The sequence below is a fragment of the Topomyia yanbarensis genome, chromosome 2 (genome assembly GCF_030247195.1).
Source record: "Topomyia yanbarensis strain Yona2022 chromosome 2, ASM3024719v1, whole genome shotgun sequence".
Classification (NCBI taxonomy): domain Eukaryota; kingdom Metazoa; phylum Arthropoda; class Insecta; order Diptera; family Culicidae; genus Topomyia; species Topomyia yanbarensis.
Window position 1 is genome coordinate 191,885,604 of NC_080671.1, and position 18,238 is coordinate 191,903,841.

General features: G+C 35.3%; 1 protein-coding gene across 5 annotated transcripts in view; it reads right to left on the reverse strand.

Moving 5' to 3' along the window:
* Positions 1-18,238, reverse strand: part of LOC131682516 (sodium/potassium/calcium exchanger Nckx30C) — a 291,134-nt gene that overhangs the window by 80,311 nt on the left and 192,585 nt on the right. For 3 of the 5 annotated variants that reach the window (XM_058964044.1, XM_058964045.1, XM_058964043.1), the window contains exon 3: positions 10,658-10,723. The exons of the other annotated variants lie outside the window; for them this stretch is intronic. In XM_058964044.1, coding sequence (XP_058820027.1) covers positions 10,658-10,723 — 66 coding nt within the window. The remainder of the gene's footprint in view (positions 1-10,657; positions 10,724-18,238) is intronic. 5 annotated transcript variants of the gene reach the window in all.

Here is an 18,238-nt window from a genome sequence, read left to right on the forward strand (position 1 = left end):
GTTTTATTTATGCATTTCATTTATTTTTTACTTTATTCATTTTGTTCATCCATTCTTTTTATTCATTTGATTTCATTAATTTGATTCATTGTATTCACTGGATGAATTAAATCAATTCGATTCATTTGATTCATTTGATTCATTTAATTAATTTGACTAATTTGATTCATGTGATTCGTATGATTCATTGATTCATGTGATTCATTTGATTCATTTGATTCATTTGATTCATTTGATTCATTTGATTCATTTGATTCATTTGATTCATTTGATTCATTTGATTCATTTGATTCATTTGATTCATTTGATTCATTTGATTCATTTGATTCGTGTGGTTCATTTGATTCATTTGATTCATTTGATTCATTTGATTCATTTGATTCATTTGATTCATTTGATTCATTTGATTCATTTGATTCATTTGATTCATTTGATTCAATTGATTCATTTGATTCATTTGATTCATTTCATTCATTTCATTCATTTCATTCATTTCATTCATTTCATTCATTTCATTCATTTCATTCATTTCATTCATTTCATTCATTTCATTCATTTCATTCATTTCATTCATTTCATTCATTTCATTCATTTCATTCATTTCATTCATTTCATTCATTTCATTCATTTCATTCATTTCATTCATTTCATTCATTTCATTCATTTGATTCATTTGGTTCATTTGATTCGTATGATTCATTGATTCATGTGATTCATGTGATTCATGTGATTCATGTGATTCATGTGATTCATTTGATTCATTTGATTCATTTGATTCCTATGATTCATTTGATTCATTTGATTCGTGTGGTTCATTTGATTCATTTGATTCATTTGATTCATTTGATTCATTTGATTCATTTGATTCATTTGATTCATTTGATTCATTTGATTCCTTTAATTCATTTAATTCATTTGATTCATTTGATTCATTTGATTCATTTGATTCATTTCATTCATTTGATTCATTTGGTTCATTTGATTTATTTGATTCATTTGATTCATTTGGTTCATTTGATTTATTTGATTCATTTGATTCATTTGATTAATTTGATTCATTTGATTCATTTGATTCATATGATTCATTTGATTCATTTGATTCATTTGATTCATTTGATTCATTTGATTCATTTGATTCATTTGATTCATTTGATTCATTTGATTCATTTGATTCATTTGATTCATTTGATTCATTTGATTCATTTGATTCATTTGATTCATTTGATTCATTTGATTCATTTGATTCATTTGATTCATTTGATTCATTTGATTCATTTGATTCATTTGATTTATTTGATTCATTTGATTCATATCTTTAATTTTATGCATTTCATGTTCAGTCATTCGTTTTATTTTATTCAATTTGTTTGTATGAGTAAATTTATTCTATTATTCTTATAACTATTTCTAAATATAATCTTAATTTTTATGTAATAACCTAATCTAATTTGATTCGTGTATATTATAATTTTGATTTCCGTTAATTTTTCTACTCATTTTATGAATTTAAAAACCTATTGTTTCATTTTTTGCTTTACTTTTTTATTTCGGTCGTTTTGTTGATTTCTATAATTTATTCAGTTTATTCGAGATTTTATTCGTGCAAGACTAGAAACTGTTTTCATCCCACCTCTAGTTGGGTGCCTACTTCTCGTGAGTTCTGCAAACTAATCCAATAGTGAAATGTGTAAGAAATGTCTCATCTCACTGCTAGGTGGATTAAATCGGGTTTTTCTTGTTCAAAGCAATTTATGTATCATTGATTCAATCAATTCCGTACTTTCATTTACACAGCTGTTTTCACAATTTAAAAACGAAGAAAATGATGTATTATACATTTGTTTTGTTTGCATTTTTACCAGCGAAAATTGCTATCAAGCGCGTGGGGTACATTTGTACGTTACACATTATATTCACTACATCATGAAGATGGAATCTTATTTTATGGTTCTGTAAAATAAATATTTTTGCTCGTGCATGAAAGGTGAATCGTGACCAATATATTATGAATCAGGAATCATATCATGAGGCATTAATGGATTCAAGAATACAATTCTGAATTTTATGAAATAGTGCACGAGAAAATATAAAAACTACTTTGATATTGTAAACTATTTCACAATATCCATGGTTAGCAATATATCAGCGTGAAATCCCAGTTTACCGCTGCAGAAAATGTTCAAACAAAGAGAATGTTGAAATTGTCTCTTTAATCTTCTGATCAGACAAGCGATTTGTAGATGCGGAGAAACGGTTCAACTCATGGCATCACCCGAAGTTTGACTTAACTCAATTTCGAAATTGTCTCTAAATCTTCTGATCAGATAAGCGAGTAACCAGAATTAAATCTACTAATGAAAACATTCCAGAAATTGTTCGCTAATTGAAAAAAAAATCACTGAATACTGATATCTTCTAATCTACGCAAACTTTGTTAAATGTAACATTAATGACACCACCAAAATAACTAGAACCTATAAATATGAGTGAGCTCAATAATTTCAGCATCGCTTACTTCTGACATATTGCTTCTGGCAGTTGAAGTTGCTAAGATGCTTGCAGTTGCTCTATCTAAGTAAATTCATCAATTCGTTAAACAAATATGTTGGCACTGATCTGCTCAATAATTGGTTTGTTTTTTGAATAAAAATAATTGGTACTTGATTTATTTTTGATGATCATCAAGATTGGAAAAGATATATGACTTCTTGAAGAATGTTGTAATGTTTGTTTTATTGCAGGATTGTTTTATCACCAAATGCATCAAATTTGTATGAATAACGAAGAGTGTATAGAAAAGATAGAAGAGGAGCTCTTGAGTTGAATCCGATTCGTTGGAACGAGAGGCTGTCACATACTGAAGACATTAAATCGAAACGTCAACCAGTCACAACATTTTAGTCGCTCTTCGTGATTGCCTATTGATGTCTGTTCGCTGCACTGTCACGTCATTTTCAAATCAATCATGACCGTTAGTTCTATTGTTACTGCGTACGTTACTTTAAATTTGCAAAATTACACGAGTTTTTTGTGCAGATCTCAGTAAAACAGTAATTTTACCTTTTTACATTTTAACGACATTTAATTAGCTAGAGATTACTGGGTACGGAAAGGTATGAAGATTTTAGAGCCATAGTACTCAAGTGAGAGCAAGAACGTGAAGTATACAGATTGGAAAACTAGAAGTGGCAGGGTCATTAGAACATGCTTAATATTTTACGGGCTTTTGCTGATGAGGGTCGAGCTTAGACAGCATAACTACGAATCACCCGAGTTCACCAGCATGTGTCTTGGCATAGACAGACTTGACCGTGACAACCGACTTTCAATTTTTATCATCAAAAATTCAAGATAGATGCATGAAATAAAACATTTGTCATTTTTGAAGAATATTATGTAATGCCTATTCATGTATTTTGTATAGAGGTATAAGAAATAGTATGCTGTAATTCATGTTGTGAAAGGATAGAATAGCTTCAACTAGAGGTAATTCAAAAATAGTGCCTGGATCAAATAGACTTTCCACACAATTGGCTGCAAAGTCTATCAAAAAAACGTCAATTTTCGCTATGAAATGTTGCACCAAGGATTTGTATTCCTTTTGCTGTCGTTCATTACGATGGATAAAAGACATGTATAAACCATGAACCAATTTAGAAAGTAAAATGAAGTCCTAAAGCTGTCCGTAGACGGAGCAACAGGGCACACGCCACATAAAATATTATCAATGGATTTTGTTCTACCTATTCGCACGCGATAATAGCAACAGCGTGTGAATAGATAGAACAAAATCCATAGTAAATATTTTTTGTGGTGTCTGTTCTGTCGTCTCGTTTGCGATATTTCTGTTGAAATCAACTACTAATTTTACATTTTTTTTCTCGAATTGCTTTCCGTGCGGGTTGTTTCTCTGTAATTAACAACTAACAGCAAACGTCGGTTAAAGTTTCCATTTTCTCTTCAAATGACAACGAACAAGAAAGTTTTTAATGACGTCGAATATTTGAATGTAAATTAGATGTTGATGTGTGCTGATCGGCGACAAAATGCGACTGGAATACGGTAGGGTTCCACCGCCAAAGGACAGATGGAAAAGTTCTGTTTGGGACAGTTCAGTGTGACCCAACAGCTACCATTTATTATTGAAGGAATTAGCATGAGAATGTCCAATCATTATGCGAGCTAGTCCTTGAGTTAAACAGTATTTTATGGGCCAAATTTTTGATGGCGTAAAATATTCCCTCAGCAGTTGTTGCTGAAACTCGCAAAAGGCAGAGATGAAACATAACGGTTTCTCACGAAACCTATATATTTCCTTCTCTGGAATAAATAATGTTGATGAAGTAGGATGAATGTAATCGTTTTATCACGGTAATTTACAGAGTGGAATCAATAGTCTGTTGCACAACTGGAATTGTGTATTGTTTCTGCAGAATTATTTTTAATTTGATCGATTGATGGTTTGGGTTGACAAGCCGTTGTATACAATTTTCATAATTGATTTTTCAGATTCTACAAGTTGTAAATGTTATAATTATTTCACTAATGTTGGAAGCAGTAAATATCTCCTCAATTCCTTCAACATCAGCTTATAAAGATTCAGTTAAATTGGAAGTGGTTAACCGGTATCGATTTGCATACCGCCGTCGAAAGGTTGCTACTGCTCTTAGCAAAATTGCCCTATGTTATTTTTCGACAATTATTACTTTTCCTATCAAAACAGTGTATTACCATGTGTATTTTCAGAAAGCAGTATCAGACTATGTAGTTCGTTGAAAGATTTATTAGAAATACCGCCAAATAGTACATGAAGCGTCATAATTACGTTGCATCGAGCTGGCAAACAAGTCACGCAAGATGTTGTGAACTCAAAAAAGGAGAGGCGGGAATGTATTTAAAATAGAGTAATGATGTAAAACCTTTGATATCTGTAATCGCTTCTGTAGACTTATAAAACAATTAAAACTACTTTTAGATTCAGTGAACCAGGACATAAGTATGTGCCTACTACCGAGATATCACTCGGAGCAAGCCATTTGATTCAGCAGCATTGTAATTCTTACTAACTCGAGTAGGTACTTAACCAATGTTTAACGTTTTCAGATAAAATGAGTCGAACAATTTTCTCCGTCTCCACAGATAGCGTGAGAATAACGGATCCTAGTTAAAATGTTCGAATCATTTTGATTACTTACTGTGTGAAGTCACACCTTTGCAGTTGATGTTAAGGGGGTGTGAAGGGTTTCAGCGTGAAAGAAAAAACACCCTTTTGCGATTTTTTTTTCAACTTTGCGTGAACCGAATTGATCATTTCGTACATTATAGTGTATCATTTCAATAACAGTCTGTAATTTTTCTATGCAAAAATATCGACAAACGACTCGGTGACGAAGCTTTTTGTAGAACGTTTCTGGAAAAAACCTGCCACTCAAAAACTACTTAACCGATTTCTTTGCATACACATTCTATGTAAAAAATTCCTAACCCCTACGTTTGAGTTTTCGAATTATATTTTTAATTAAGGGTTTTTTTACTCATCTTAAATAAAAATTTCTATTCTTCACGAAAAATTTCGTCTTTTTATGTGTAGAAACCCCCTTAATTGAAAAATTGTCTCACAAACTCAACGTAGGGGTTAGTTATGTTATACATAAAATGTATATGCAAAGTTTGAAAGAAATCGGTTAACTAGTTTTTCAATGGCAGGTAACACCGCAAATAATGTTTTTTTCCAGAGACGTTCTACAAAAAGCTACTTCAACGAGTCGTTTATCGATATTTTTGCATAGAAAAATTACATAATGTTATTGAAATGATACACTATAATGTACAAAAGTTTTGATCAATTCGCTTTACGCAAAGTTTTACAATACTTGGCAAAAAAGTGTTTTTTTTCACGCTGAAACCGTTATCACCCCCTTAAGGGGTTACATAGCTTTCTATTTTTCAAAAAATCGATTTTTTTATTGCTTTATCTCTAAGTACAACTCCTTGAGAATATTGTCCCAAATTTTTATAAAGATCTGAGAAAAAGATCGAAAGTTACAGCACTTCCAAGCGCAGTGGTAACTTGAAATTTTAAACTCGATTATCTCGAAATGTCGTTTTTCTAAAAATAGTTTCCCGTGATCACGTTTGCCGAAAAACCACTCTACCGATTTTCTTACTTTTTTCAATTGATCGTAATTAATCTTTCTCGTACTTTAATAATTCCACCTGGGACCGACAGTGGATACGAAGAGATGGCGTTTTGGTAATGAATTTGTTACGACAATAATTATATTTCATCTAACACCTACGTTTCGAAGGGCATGGATTTGTTGATCTTTAGTGCAGAAAACTGTAACAGTATTATCTTAGTTGGTTTTAGACGAAATATAGTTATTGCTGTTTTTTTACTTTTTAACGAAATTCAATTAGCTAAAGATTAGTGAGTAGGAAAAGTTATGAAAATTTAGAGCCATAGTACAGTCGTGATTCGCTGATTGGGCCACAGCCTCTGTCCAACTAACGAATTTGATTCGCTAATTGGACCGACTGACAAATGTCAAAAAATTCCAAACAAGACGTTAGTAGTGCAAAAGATTGTTCAATAGATTGTTAAAGTAAATTTGACATGAGATTTTCACATTCAGATGCTTTTTAGGTGGGCAATGGTCCAACTGGCGGATGTCTAACTAAAAAGCGGTCCAGCTGTCCAACCAGCGAAACACGACTGTACTCAAGTGATAGCAAGGATGTGAAATATACAGATCGGAAAACTAGAAGTGGCAGGGTCATTAAAAACAGGCTTAAAATCTTACTGACTAATCTTTTGTCTTCTGCTGGCAGGAGTTGAGCTTGGGCAGCATTACTAAGAATCGCTAAAGACTACCAACATGTCTCAATGGCAAAGATAGACTTGTTCCTGTGACTATATATTAGTCGAAAAAGGAAAAAAAGTTATAGCCGTAAGAAATTCGTGACCAAAACGCCATCTTTTCATATTGAAAACAAAGTGGTCGTTTTCTTGAACTTCACCATTTCGATAAAATCACATTCAAATCGCAAAAAATCAAACATTCCACAGCATAACAGCGACGACATGGTGTCTACGCTGCATGGCCAACCGACAGGCAGATCGATGAATGTTTGCATTCTGCTTTGTAGTTCAGGCATGACAGATGGTATACAGATTAGACTGCCCAGAAAAATAATGAATTTTTGAAAACTTTTTCGGCCCACCCCCGAGTCGATTCCTAGTCCCACCAAAGAATACTTGCACCAAATTTGAAGCAAATCGGACAAGTCTAGCTACCGGACCAACATGCCTGATTTTTTTTTGGATTTTTCGAAAATTTATATGGAGAAAACCTACTAACTCGCATTTTCAGCGCTACGTGGTACTGAATTCATTGTCTTATTACTGTAAGTAAAATTGAGAGAGATAATTTAATTGTCTACAACTTTGTCGAAGACTGCTAGTCAATGTGGCTTTGATAAAAAAAAGTTATTAAACTTTTAGCGACCTGATGTCTGAGTCAGTTTTGCATGGGGTCTAGCAGTACATAGTTGTGTATCAGTACTCGATTCCACCGAACTATACTGTTTTGTAAAATAATGGTTAGAATTTAGCTGAATAGTATATTCAGAAGAATTGTTGCACATAATTCAATGTTTTGGTTGTAAAATTTTAGTTCCAACTCTGACCACTGAAAAATGCCTGTTCTATAACTATAACTGTAGCAGACACCGAATTTCTATCTCTCTGTTTGCGCCCTCTATGCGGTAACATCTGAAACTGAAATGTTCTAATCAAAACATGACTTGTATTATTTACTATAATTCTTCTGAATATATTATTGAGCTAAACCTAGCCATTATTTCACAATGTGTTTAGTTTGTGGAAAACGAGTACTGATACACAACCATGCACTGCTAGACCCAATGCAAAACTGACTCAGACATCACTTCGCTAAAAGTTCAATAACTTCCTTTAAACGATTGACTAGCAGTCTTCGGCAAAGTTGTAGACAATTAAATTATCTTTCTTATAGCGATAATACGATGCATACTGTGCAACCTAGCGGTGAAAATGCGTGCAAGTGGGTTATCTCCGTATAAATTGTCGAAAAATCCCATGCGAACTTCAGATACGTTGTTCCGGTAGCTGGACTTGTCCGATTTGCTTCAAATTTGGAGCTAGTACTCCTGGAGGGACTAGAAATCGACTCAGGAGTGGGCCGATCGGGGTCATTGTTCTCTTGTCACTCTAATACAGATATTTTTACTGAAGCACAGATTTCAGTGTGGCATCAATGATCCGGGTGCTAACATCAAGGGATCATCCATAAATGACGTAGCATTATATGGAAGAGGGGGGAGTTTTGTATTTTGTGATGATGTGTGACGACAGGGGGGTAGGGGGTCATGTCATGCTACGTAGCTGTATTAAAGGAGAATAACTAACATCGTTTGTATTTTTTTTAATTTTACGGGGACAAGGGGGGGAGAATTACCGTCAAGCTACGTAATTACCAGGGGGTATGTAGAGGTTTGTGACGAAATGCTACGAGGGGGGAGGGGGGTGTTAAAAATCACTCAAAAAATGCTACGTCATTTATGGATCGTCCCCAATGAGATTTAGAATTGCTTCACTTGGCAGGATCTTTACTGATTACGATTAAAATTCAAACCAAACCATCGAAATCGAACTCAGGATCTTTGGTTCGTGAATGAGGTCAACCAGTTTGCATAACAAGTCGGCATAGTAACTGAATTTGTTGGAAGACTTAATTCTCCAAACCATTTCTGGGATTAATTGCAGAATATGTGATGCCAAAATTGCGAACCCCTAAATATAAGGATACTAATTGATTTCAATCGTGGTGGCTGGCACAGCTTGGTTGGTAAACCAATGACCTTGTACGCAGGTCACCTGGTTTCCTTTCCTTACCGCAGTAGCACATAGGGTTAGGGATTTTTCTTTGATAGTGAAAAATCTTTTTTAAACATTTAATTAGCTTTACTAAAGTGAAACTGCATATAATATTTTACCAGACAATTTGATTCAGCTCTCAGATATAGCCTAAAAACTAAAAATAGCTATTTCAATGTTTTCCTTAATTTTTTACTCATTTGGTACTATTTTTGTCAAAAATCTTAATTTACCTACTTTTTAAAACCTATCCCAATCTGCTAGAGATGAACTCCACACTTCATTTTTCATCATTTCTCTTTTACTTTACCAAATACTAAGCACGGGCACACCAAAGCTGGATTTTTGTCGTGCTGTGTTATTACGGTTCAGTAATGTTCAAATAGAATTGGTAACGGGGATTTTAATCATGAAAACTCACCGAATGCTTCAACCCTTCAACGGTCGACCGATGAATACAAAGCCCGTACTTTATTCAGCTGAATCCATCAGCCGATCATTGAAGCCTCTTTATGATGGAAGCTTTCATTATGAAACTGTTCTATCCACTCTACCATTCATTCATGTGATTATTGTACGCTGGAGAAAAAGCTCTTATCAGCTTGCCATGAATGTGTAGTAGTTTCAGATCTCTCGCGTATCGAATTCATCGTGTTTCCGGGGACGCCTGCGCGCAATGATTTCGTGTCTCTACCGCTCCTCGGCGGATTTTCACACAACCGGACTGCTGCACAGTATTTGACAGCTCGTCTCACCGTGAGACTTTAATTGCTCCTTGAAGTTGAACGTTGTTTACATACCGCTGCTTCTGTCAGAGAAAGTATCGGATGGTAACATGGTAGGAAAGTGATGGAAGTTCTCGAGCAGAGGGGATATTTCGATGGTTTTGTGTGGAAACGGTTAAGGTTGGGTAATGTGTGTTGTGGCCTTGTTCGGTGAACATAAACATTGCAATGCTTCACAAGCAACAGTGGGTGAAAGCTTACTCAACGAGAATGAGAAAAAAACGGTGCTGTTCTTTATGAAAATGGTTTAGAATATTTATTGGCACTTGAATCGTACGTCCACATGAGAACAGTGGCTATGGTTGCAAATTTGATTCAAACAACAATGGTGGTATAAAGATGTAGATGTTTTGTTGAAAGTACATGTGCTTATGAATTTTATTATTCGATTAAATCATATCAACATATTGAACCCAAGTATTTATTAGCATGATTATGGCGACATAACGTAACCTTTAACCTTCCGGCAGTCGCGCTAATGCACTGAGTGCACGCTCCTCTGAAAATCTAGCGAAATCGTCTTAGAGCAGCTGCGGCTGCTCGTTCAGTAATCCATTTACGCAACTTCCGGAGGGTTAAGCAGTATAAAGTACTGTTGAAAATAATACTGTTGGTCGCGGTGAAAATAGACGAATTTTTAATTTAGGAGGCCTTCAAGGCATGTAATGTGCAATACATATATCTTTTTTATTCTTACAACAAAATGTTACGCATCAAATTGGATATTAAATAAGCATCAAATTGTGACTAATTTCACAAACATATTTTTATAGCAATAAAAATAATTTTCACACATTCTCGCTATATATTAAGACACGCAGAAGATTTAAAATGACTGAGGTGCCACAAAACAGTCTACAATAGTAATATTAAAAAACAAAGTGATATTAAAAAACAAAATTCACACAGATATTTCGAAGAGATTTTCATATCAAATAATCGAAAGACGACTTACTTGCAACGAAGAACTCTCATTATCACGATTTCCTGGGCGTTTATACTCTTCTAGCAAGCCAATTTCCTGTTGAATCAATTGAATCGATCGAAACGCAAATTTAGAAATTGAATTTAGTGCTCTGAATTTTTAGAATAAAATCGGATAAAAAAAAGTTTTGGGTGATCTTCGAAACTAACTCACTCTAGAAAAAATAGTTGAATTGTTCAATTATATGAAGCTTAACAAAAAAATTGTCTGAGTGAAATTGGCAAATTTGCAACGAAATAAGGTCTGGCATGTTTGTTCTTTCTAATTTACACTCAACTTCGTTTAAATGACAATAGTTGAACAACATGAAACAAAAATGTTGAGATTCGCGTAAAAAACTTAGATGAACTTCAATTTTGATTTACCCGGAGAAGTTTGGGAAAATTTACTGAATTTATGCTTAGTTTAGATTGTTTCCCGAAGCGACGAAAATGAATCAAACTATCTCAATGTCTGCAAAATTATAACACCCCTGTCATATAACTGCATAAATATTTTTTTTTGTCCTATGGTACATTTCCGTTTAAAAAAATATATTGGGGCAATTGCTGACTATAAACATTGAAAGATTCACATATCGCACCGGCTACTATGACGCTTGGTAATGTATTGATTTAAGATTGCAACTGTCAAATGTATTGATTTAATTAGCATCTGCTGCAGCTCGAAATGAATTTGCAGTGACCATTAATTCCTAAAATATTCCATCCGTGATATGTAGCTGCTGTCAACATTTGGCTCCCAGTCAGTTTTCCCAATCTGTTATCCTTTTGCTTCTCAAATCAAACCTAGGTACCATTCCACCAATTTTCTCGTAGGGTTTCCAATACTTTAAAGACAAGGTCGTTTAGAAATGAAACATTTTCAGTGCATATTTTTTTAACAATCTCTTCCAATCGAAGAGCTCTCCAACGATGAAACAAGTGTAGTAACAATATATTTTATGATAAAACTGAAATAAATCATTCATCGTTATTTGGAAGAAATTCGCATTTTTTTTTGATGCCGTTCATTAGTCGGTACACACCTTTTTCAGTCAGGGACATGCCTAAGTGACTCCGATATTTACTCGCCGTTGTTCGATTCTGTGGATTTACCAACTAGCGATGATATTGACACACTATAGCATTATAGGTGTGCAATAGAGTGAGACACGGTTTTAAAAAAATAAAATTTCGCTCCGAGTATCTTTCTGGGTTCCACTTGGGTCCTAGAATAACTGTGCGAATTCTAAACTCGATCAGTGAAACTATTTTTTTTAAATTCGTTTATTTGATAGGGCACGTTTGTGTTAGATTAAAGGTGCTGATTTGGTTTTGTTTTACATCTTAAATTCCTTAAAACTAGGGGATTACATATTGATTTTTCTTTAAATGAAACTAACTTTATAGCAATTTTATACATATATGTACACAAGGGGATAATATAATTTTCGTATGTCATTTAGTTTTTATGACAATATAGTTTGACATTTTTAGCAAAGAGAGATGATCGGTGCAAATAATTTTTAACTAAGGGGGACTATTTTTACAACTATTCATAAACTAGGATGACTAGAGGGCGCGATTGATTGTTCAAAGTTATTTTTATGAGTGATATTAGAGTTGGACATTTTCAACTAGATTATGTAATATAATAGTTAAAACTAGAAGAGACGGGAAGAGCTATATGCTTCGAGAAGATATTTGGGGTGATACTTCTGGGTATAAGAATCAGGGGAACGAGGGTGGACAAAGATGAGAGGGGGGAAAATCACTATCTTTCAGTTTAAGGTATCGGGAGATCAACAACATAGTTTACAAACTCGGTTGGCCTTCATCAGGAAGAATTATGTACTGGGACGCCAGGTTGTCCTCCGCGAGTCGGCAGTGGTTCCTCCAGGCAATTCCTTAGTACAGCTCAGATGCGGATCGGAAAGACTTCGAGTTGGACGTGTAATGTTTGTACTGTAGGTCCCGTGTTTGTTGGCTCAACGACTCATTCATGTCACGTTGGAATCGCATCACACCTTCGTGGGTGTATGGTACAGCGGGCGCTTCTGAGAATGATAAGAAAAACAAAAGAGGCAGTTAAATCTGTACATGGATGGTTTTAAGGAAAATGTATACGAGGGACATATAGAGAAGATCGCGGCTTGCCATAACATCTCGAACCGGGACGTTGGGTGGTCTTCCTCGGGCCTGGAGGGTGTCCATTAGCCGAGACCCGGCGGAACTGTATTCGGTGCACGCCCAGACAATATGCTCAATATCGTGATAGCCGTCGCCACAAGCGCTGATATCACTATCGAGAAGCCCAATACGCCGGAGAGATGCATCCAGCGTGAAATGGTTTGCCATGAGTCGGAACATCACACGAATGGAGCCATAAACCACATCCACCCCTTGAACCAAGGTTTCGTTGACACCTTAGGGACTATCGCATGTAGCCACCTTCCTAGTTCACCATTGCTCCACGCAGTTTGCCAACTTTCGAGGGTTCTCTGATGAGTAATACTGAAAAATTCGTTGAAGCAAATTGGTCTTTCATAAATGTCACCTTCTAGAGCACCCACCTTGGCTGAGAAGTCCGCCTTCTCATTGCCCGGAATGGGGTAATCTGGAAAGATTTGTCAGATAAAGCACTCAGTAGCTCCCGTATTTTCCCCAAAAACACGATGAGTGCTTTCCATGTTTCATCGAGCGAATAGTGTCACTGGAACTGAGGCTACCTGAAACGACGAAGTATTGGTCTGCGGGTAATATGTCAATGACTCCAAGGGTATACTGAATATCAGCTAGTTCTGCGGCGTAAACTGAAGCAGGGTCACTGAGTTTGTAACAAGCGATGAACTTTTGATTGAAAATACCGAAGCCAGTGGACCCTTCGAGGTTTGATCCGTCAGTATAAAACATCTTAGAGCAGTCAACTTCACGGAATGTATTATAAAAATGTCTAGAACCACTTGCGGGTGCATGTGGGCCGGAATTCCACAAATCTCGTCATTTTATGAACGTGTCGAAGAAAACAGTAGATTCAGAAGTATTTATGAAATGCGCACGATTGGGATTATAAGAAGAAGGATTAACCCAAGTAACCATAAGCATTAAGCCATTGCACTATATTGGCTATATATTTGAATTAATGTTGCATTGAAACTCCATTACAGCATTAACAATGCAATGAAGGTCTATATTAGCATCAATAATGCATAACTGCACAGCCGACATATAGCATTATCGCTTGCTCTATATGCGTATATAAAGCTGATATAACGCGTACATGCTTCAAGGATCTTTAAAGTATGTAAGCTTTACAAGTGCATTTAGTGCCATTATAGAGCAAATAAAAAGCCGATATAATGCTATTGTAATGCTGTGGGTTTATTTGTTATGCTACTCTTCTTGAAGATTATATTCAGCATATTTCATTTCAATCGAACATGTGCAATATAGTCTAGGGAGCAAACGCAGTGCACTTACCGTGAAGGACGAGGCAAGGTACCTCAGTTCGAGACTGACTAAAGGTAATTTTCGTAAAACATTCATATTATGTGAGAACGAAACCCCATTAAGGATATTCATTACAATGCATTGGAAGAGAGACAATTACGATCTCAAACAGAACATCTTATTTTAAAATTTTTCCTTTTTGCTCATCATACAGAAAGGAAACATAAAAAAATGGTTTCAAAACCATGGCGGACAATGACAGCCAACTAAAACTTTTTAATAGTATTAGTATTGCCAATATAAGGCTTTCAAAATTGACATTTGTGCGCTGGTGCTATATAATAGCATTAGTACTGCAGAAACGAGCTCTCAATCTCTGCACAGTAATAGCACTATATTTCGCCTTTTCTGGCATAATATCAGCATTACATCAGTATTTAGGGCTTCACGGCTCTTTAAGACAGCTTTATATGTGGATCTAAAGCAGATATTAGGCTACGTTATAAAGCTTATTGGTTACTTGGGAATATTCTGCGTCATGTAGTCAAATTACACGGGTCTGAGAAATGAACTCGATAAACCTTTCGAAATTTTCAATCATCACCGGGTCGCATCGAATGAACAAACGATATGAGTTACCGAAATCGATTTTTTAGCGGAAGAACTCCCGACAGGACTCCGAGACTCATCGTATGGGTTGGCTGCATGCACCTTAAGGCGATAGCAAGCAATGACACTGAATTCTTTCGAGTTTTATGAAATGTATGTTCGCAGTGGAGCAAGAACAGAAGCTTCCGTACTCCATTACTGACAGTACTGTTGTTTGATACAACGTAATTAGGTCTCTTGGGAAGGCACCCCACCATGTTCCGGTTATTGTACGAAGAAAGTTGATTCTTTGTTGGCATTTCTGTTTCAGATACCTAATGTGGCATCCCCAAGTACCTTTCGAGTCGAATCAGACCCCGAGATATTTTACTGTGAAAACCTAAGCGACAGTTTGATCCATTAATAGAAGCTGTTGTAGTTGTGCTGGTTCACGCTTTCTAAAAAATACAACTAGTTCGGTTTTCTCTGTGGAAAATTCGATATCCAGCTTAATAGCTCAAGCAGACAATTTGTCTAAGGTATTCTGTAATGGTCCTTGAAGATCGACAGCTTTGGGTCCCGTAACAGAAACTACGTCATCGTCTGCAAGTTAACGTGCTAGAATTGTCAAGACATTCATCAATGTCGTTGACATAAAAATTGTATAACAGGGGGCTTAGACATGAGCACTGGGGAAGGCCCATGTCGGAGAGAAACAGAAACAGAACCGAACTGGCTGAGAGTATGTCGACAACTGATCAGTGAAACCCACGGTTTATAGTTTACATGGGATTTCGTATAGGAAAATCAACTTTTACATAATTTGTCATTCGGGTCGCACAGTGCCTCTTAAAAATAAATCGATGTGCAATTTGAAAAATATTTTTTTAGCAACAGCATTAATCATTTTACACAAATTCCTTTTTGTAATTGTAGCCTATTATCGATGAAGCGTAAAAAGCAGCTGTCACTTGATTGTTCCATCAATAAATTTGGCTTCATCGGAATTTATTGCTGGAGTCAACTCTGAACGTAGTATTTATGAAATGTCAAATTTCAAATGTTGTTTTTGTAATTTGTCCGGATTGGTGTTAGTATTTGTTCATATCGATATCTTTCGTAGGCAATGTTTAAGAATTCCTTTGAGTAGGTAACCGAGAGAGTTATATATCATTTATGAAACAATGTTTTAAGCAAAGTATATGAACCGACCATATTTTCAATGATGATTTTACAAATTTATTTGGTTTCATGGTACAGCATACCCTTCACATATTACAGTTACCTATCCTTCTTTTTAGGCGAACAAAAAGCTGTGCAAACATAATACAGTTTTCGACGATCGATTGGTTTTCGGTATCAGTTATAGGATGTCATACACATACTTACTATATTCAGTAATAAAACTATTCTATAAACTGTAAACAATTAGGTACGTCTCACATGGCTGAACAAGAACTGTTTAAACAAAATAACTGTAAAGAAATGAGTCAATCAGCTTGAAATGTAACGCAACAGTTACCGTCTACCACGGCTACCATAGAAAAACGAATCCTACATCAAAACTCGCTTAACACCGGGCAATAATCCGAACTGAAAATCGAGGACATCGAACGAAATGAAACCATCGTTATCCATCAACATCGGAAAGAACAAACATTCAATGCCGAAACACCGGCTTACACTGATTATTATCAAACAACCATAAAACAGAACTGTACGGAAAAAAAGAAAACCGAAAAGAAAAATCTGACGCTACTAAAACTGGGGGTAGAAAACAATGTTGGAAGGATTACGAAAATAGACAAAAGAGTGGCAATACGATACTAATGGAAAACGAGTTAAATTTAATGGATGTGCTGGGAAAACTCAAGATAAACATAAATGGAGGGGAAAAGGTTATAGCTAAAGCTGTTCTGTGCGTATGTATATGTGGAGAGTAGCATACTAATCGTGGGCAAGATGGATTTATTGTAAACACGAGAGAATTTTGTGATGTGAATACTATGGATGTGATGTTTGCTATGAAAATATGAGGTCAATTATGATTGGGGTAACCAAGAGATTAGGAGCTTAGCAGTTTTTTTATATGGTTCTAGATTCAGAGAGTTGCCTTTTCCCTTTATCTAAAATTGATTCAATATTAAGGAGCCAGGGACTAGTTGACGGCATTTGAAATTTAAATTTTGTAGGGGAGCCCCGAGCTATTTGGCGGAATCTCTTTTTCTTCGTTTCAATTAGATATATAGCACTGCCTTTCGGTATATACCACAAGTTATGTAAAACTCATCATCCAATTTTTTTGTTGCAAAACATTTTAGAAGTTGTGAGTGATATTGTGTTTTCGAGCTTACGAAGTAAATATTATTAATTTTACACACTTTGTGTTATTTAAGGTGATTTTCAATCTAGTCCCTGAATGATTCTATTTTTTGATAGTACGTGAAAAGAGCTTTCAGAATCTGTATAGATATTATACCTATCCACGAACGAAAGTCATTTTTTCAATAGTTTTTATAAGATATGCGGTTTAGGTAGGTAGCTGACGCGCTCTTAAATAGTAAAAAGTTTGTTAACCCATTATTGCCCAACCTGCTGTATATAGTAGGTGCCAAGAATAACTCCTATTACTCAAGCAATAACGCTGAAGAGGCATTATCAATGAGTAAATATTATTCCTATACTCTTACAGAATACGTATAGAGAAGTTAGAGAGGTTAGCCGGTGTTTATGTTTTGTTTTTATTCAATTTTCCCTTATGGGGGATGTAAAAAAATCGAATTTTTGTGAATTAGATAATCTGAAATTACATACGCAGAGGAAAATTTTCTCAAAATTTCATTTGGATCGGAATACTACAACTGAAGTTACAAATAGTAAGGTGGGGCAAAAGTGCGCACCTAACAGTTTTAGTAAAATAACTATTGGTAGAAAAGCACTACAAAATCGGCATGATTACAAATTATTACTCTCATCACACATCTTCAAAACGTAATACTAGATCTCTCTTGGTTTGCTTGTAATCCGAGAAATAGTTATTTTCTTATGAATACTCAAATGCGCACTTTTGCCCCATAGGCGGGGCAAGAGTGCGCATAGCACGGGACAGAAGTGCGCACAGCTTAAATAGCCGGTTTATTTCCGCCCATAAATTAAACTAATCAATTTTATGATATCCATCCCCTCTTGCTCTTCCTTCCTAACTAAAATGTACCCCTCCCTCTGTCTCGGTTGATGTTGTTCAGTTTTCCATTATGTTGAAAAAACTTGGATATTTCATCTTTTAGACAATGTGGTTCATGATCAAACTGTCACCCCTGGTAACATCATTATTTGTCATAGTTGGGTAGATCACTACAAGAATTCTTGCGAATATGCTATTTATATTGGAAATACATCTTTATTTACATATTCATAGTTTTTTGGTTTTTTTTTAATTACTCTGAGCTTTCGGCACTCTATATTTTTCCTTGGAACCAGTTATGCTGATGCTTTTGTTTCTAAACCGCTCATATCAGTCGTAATTTGACCG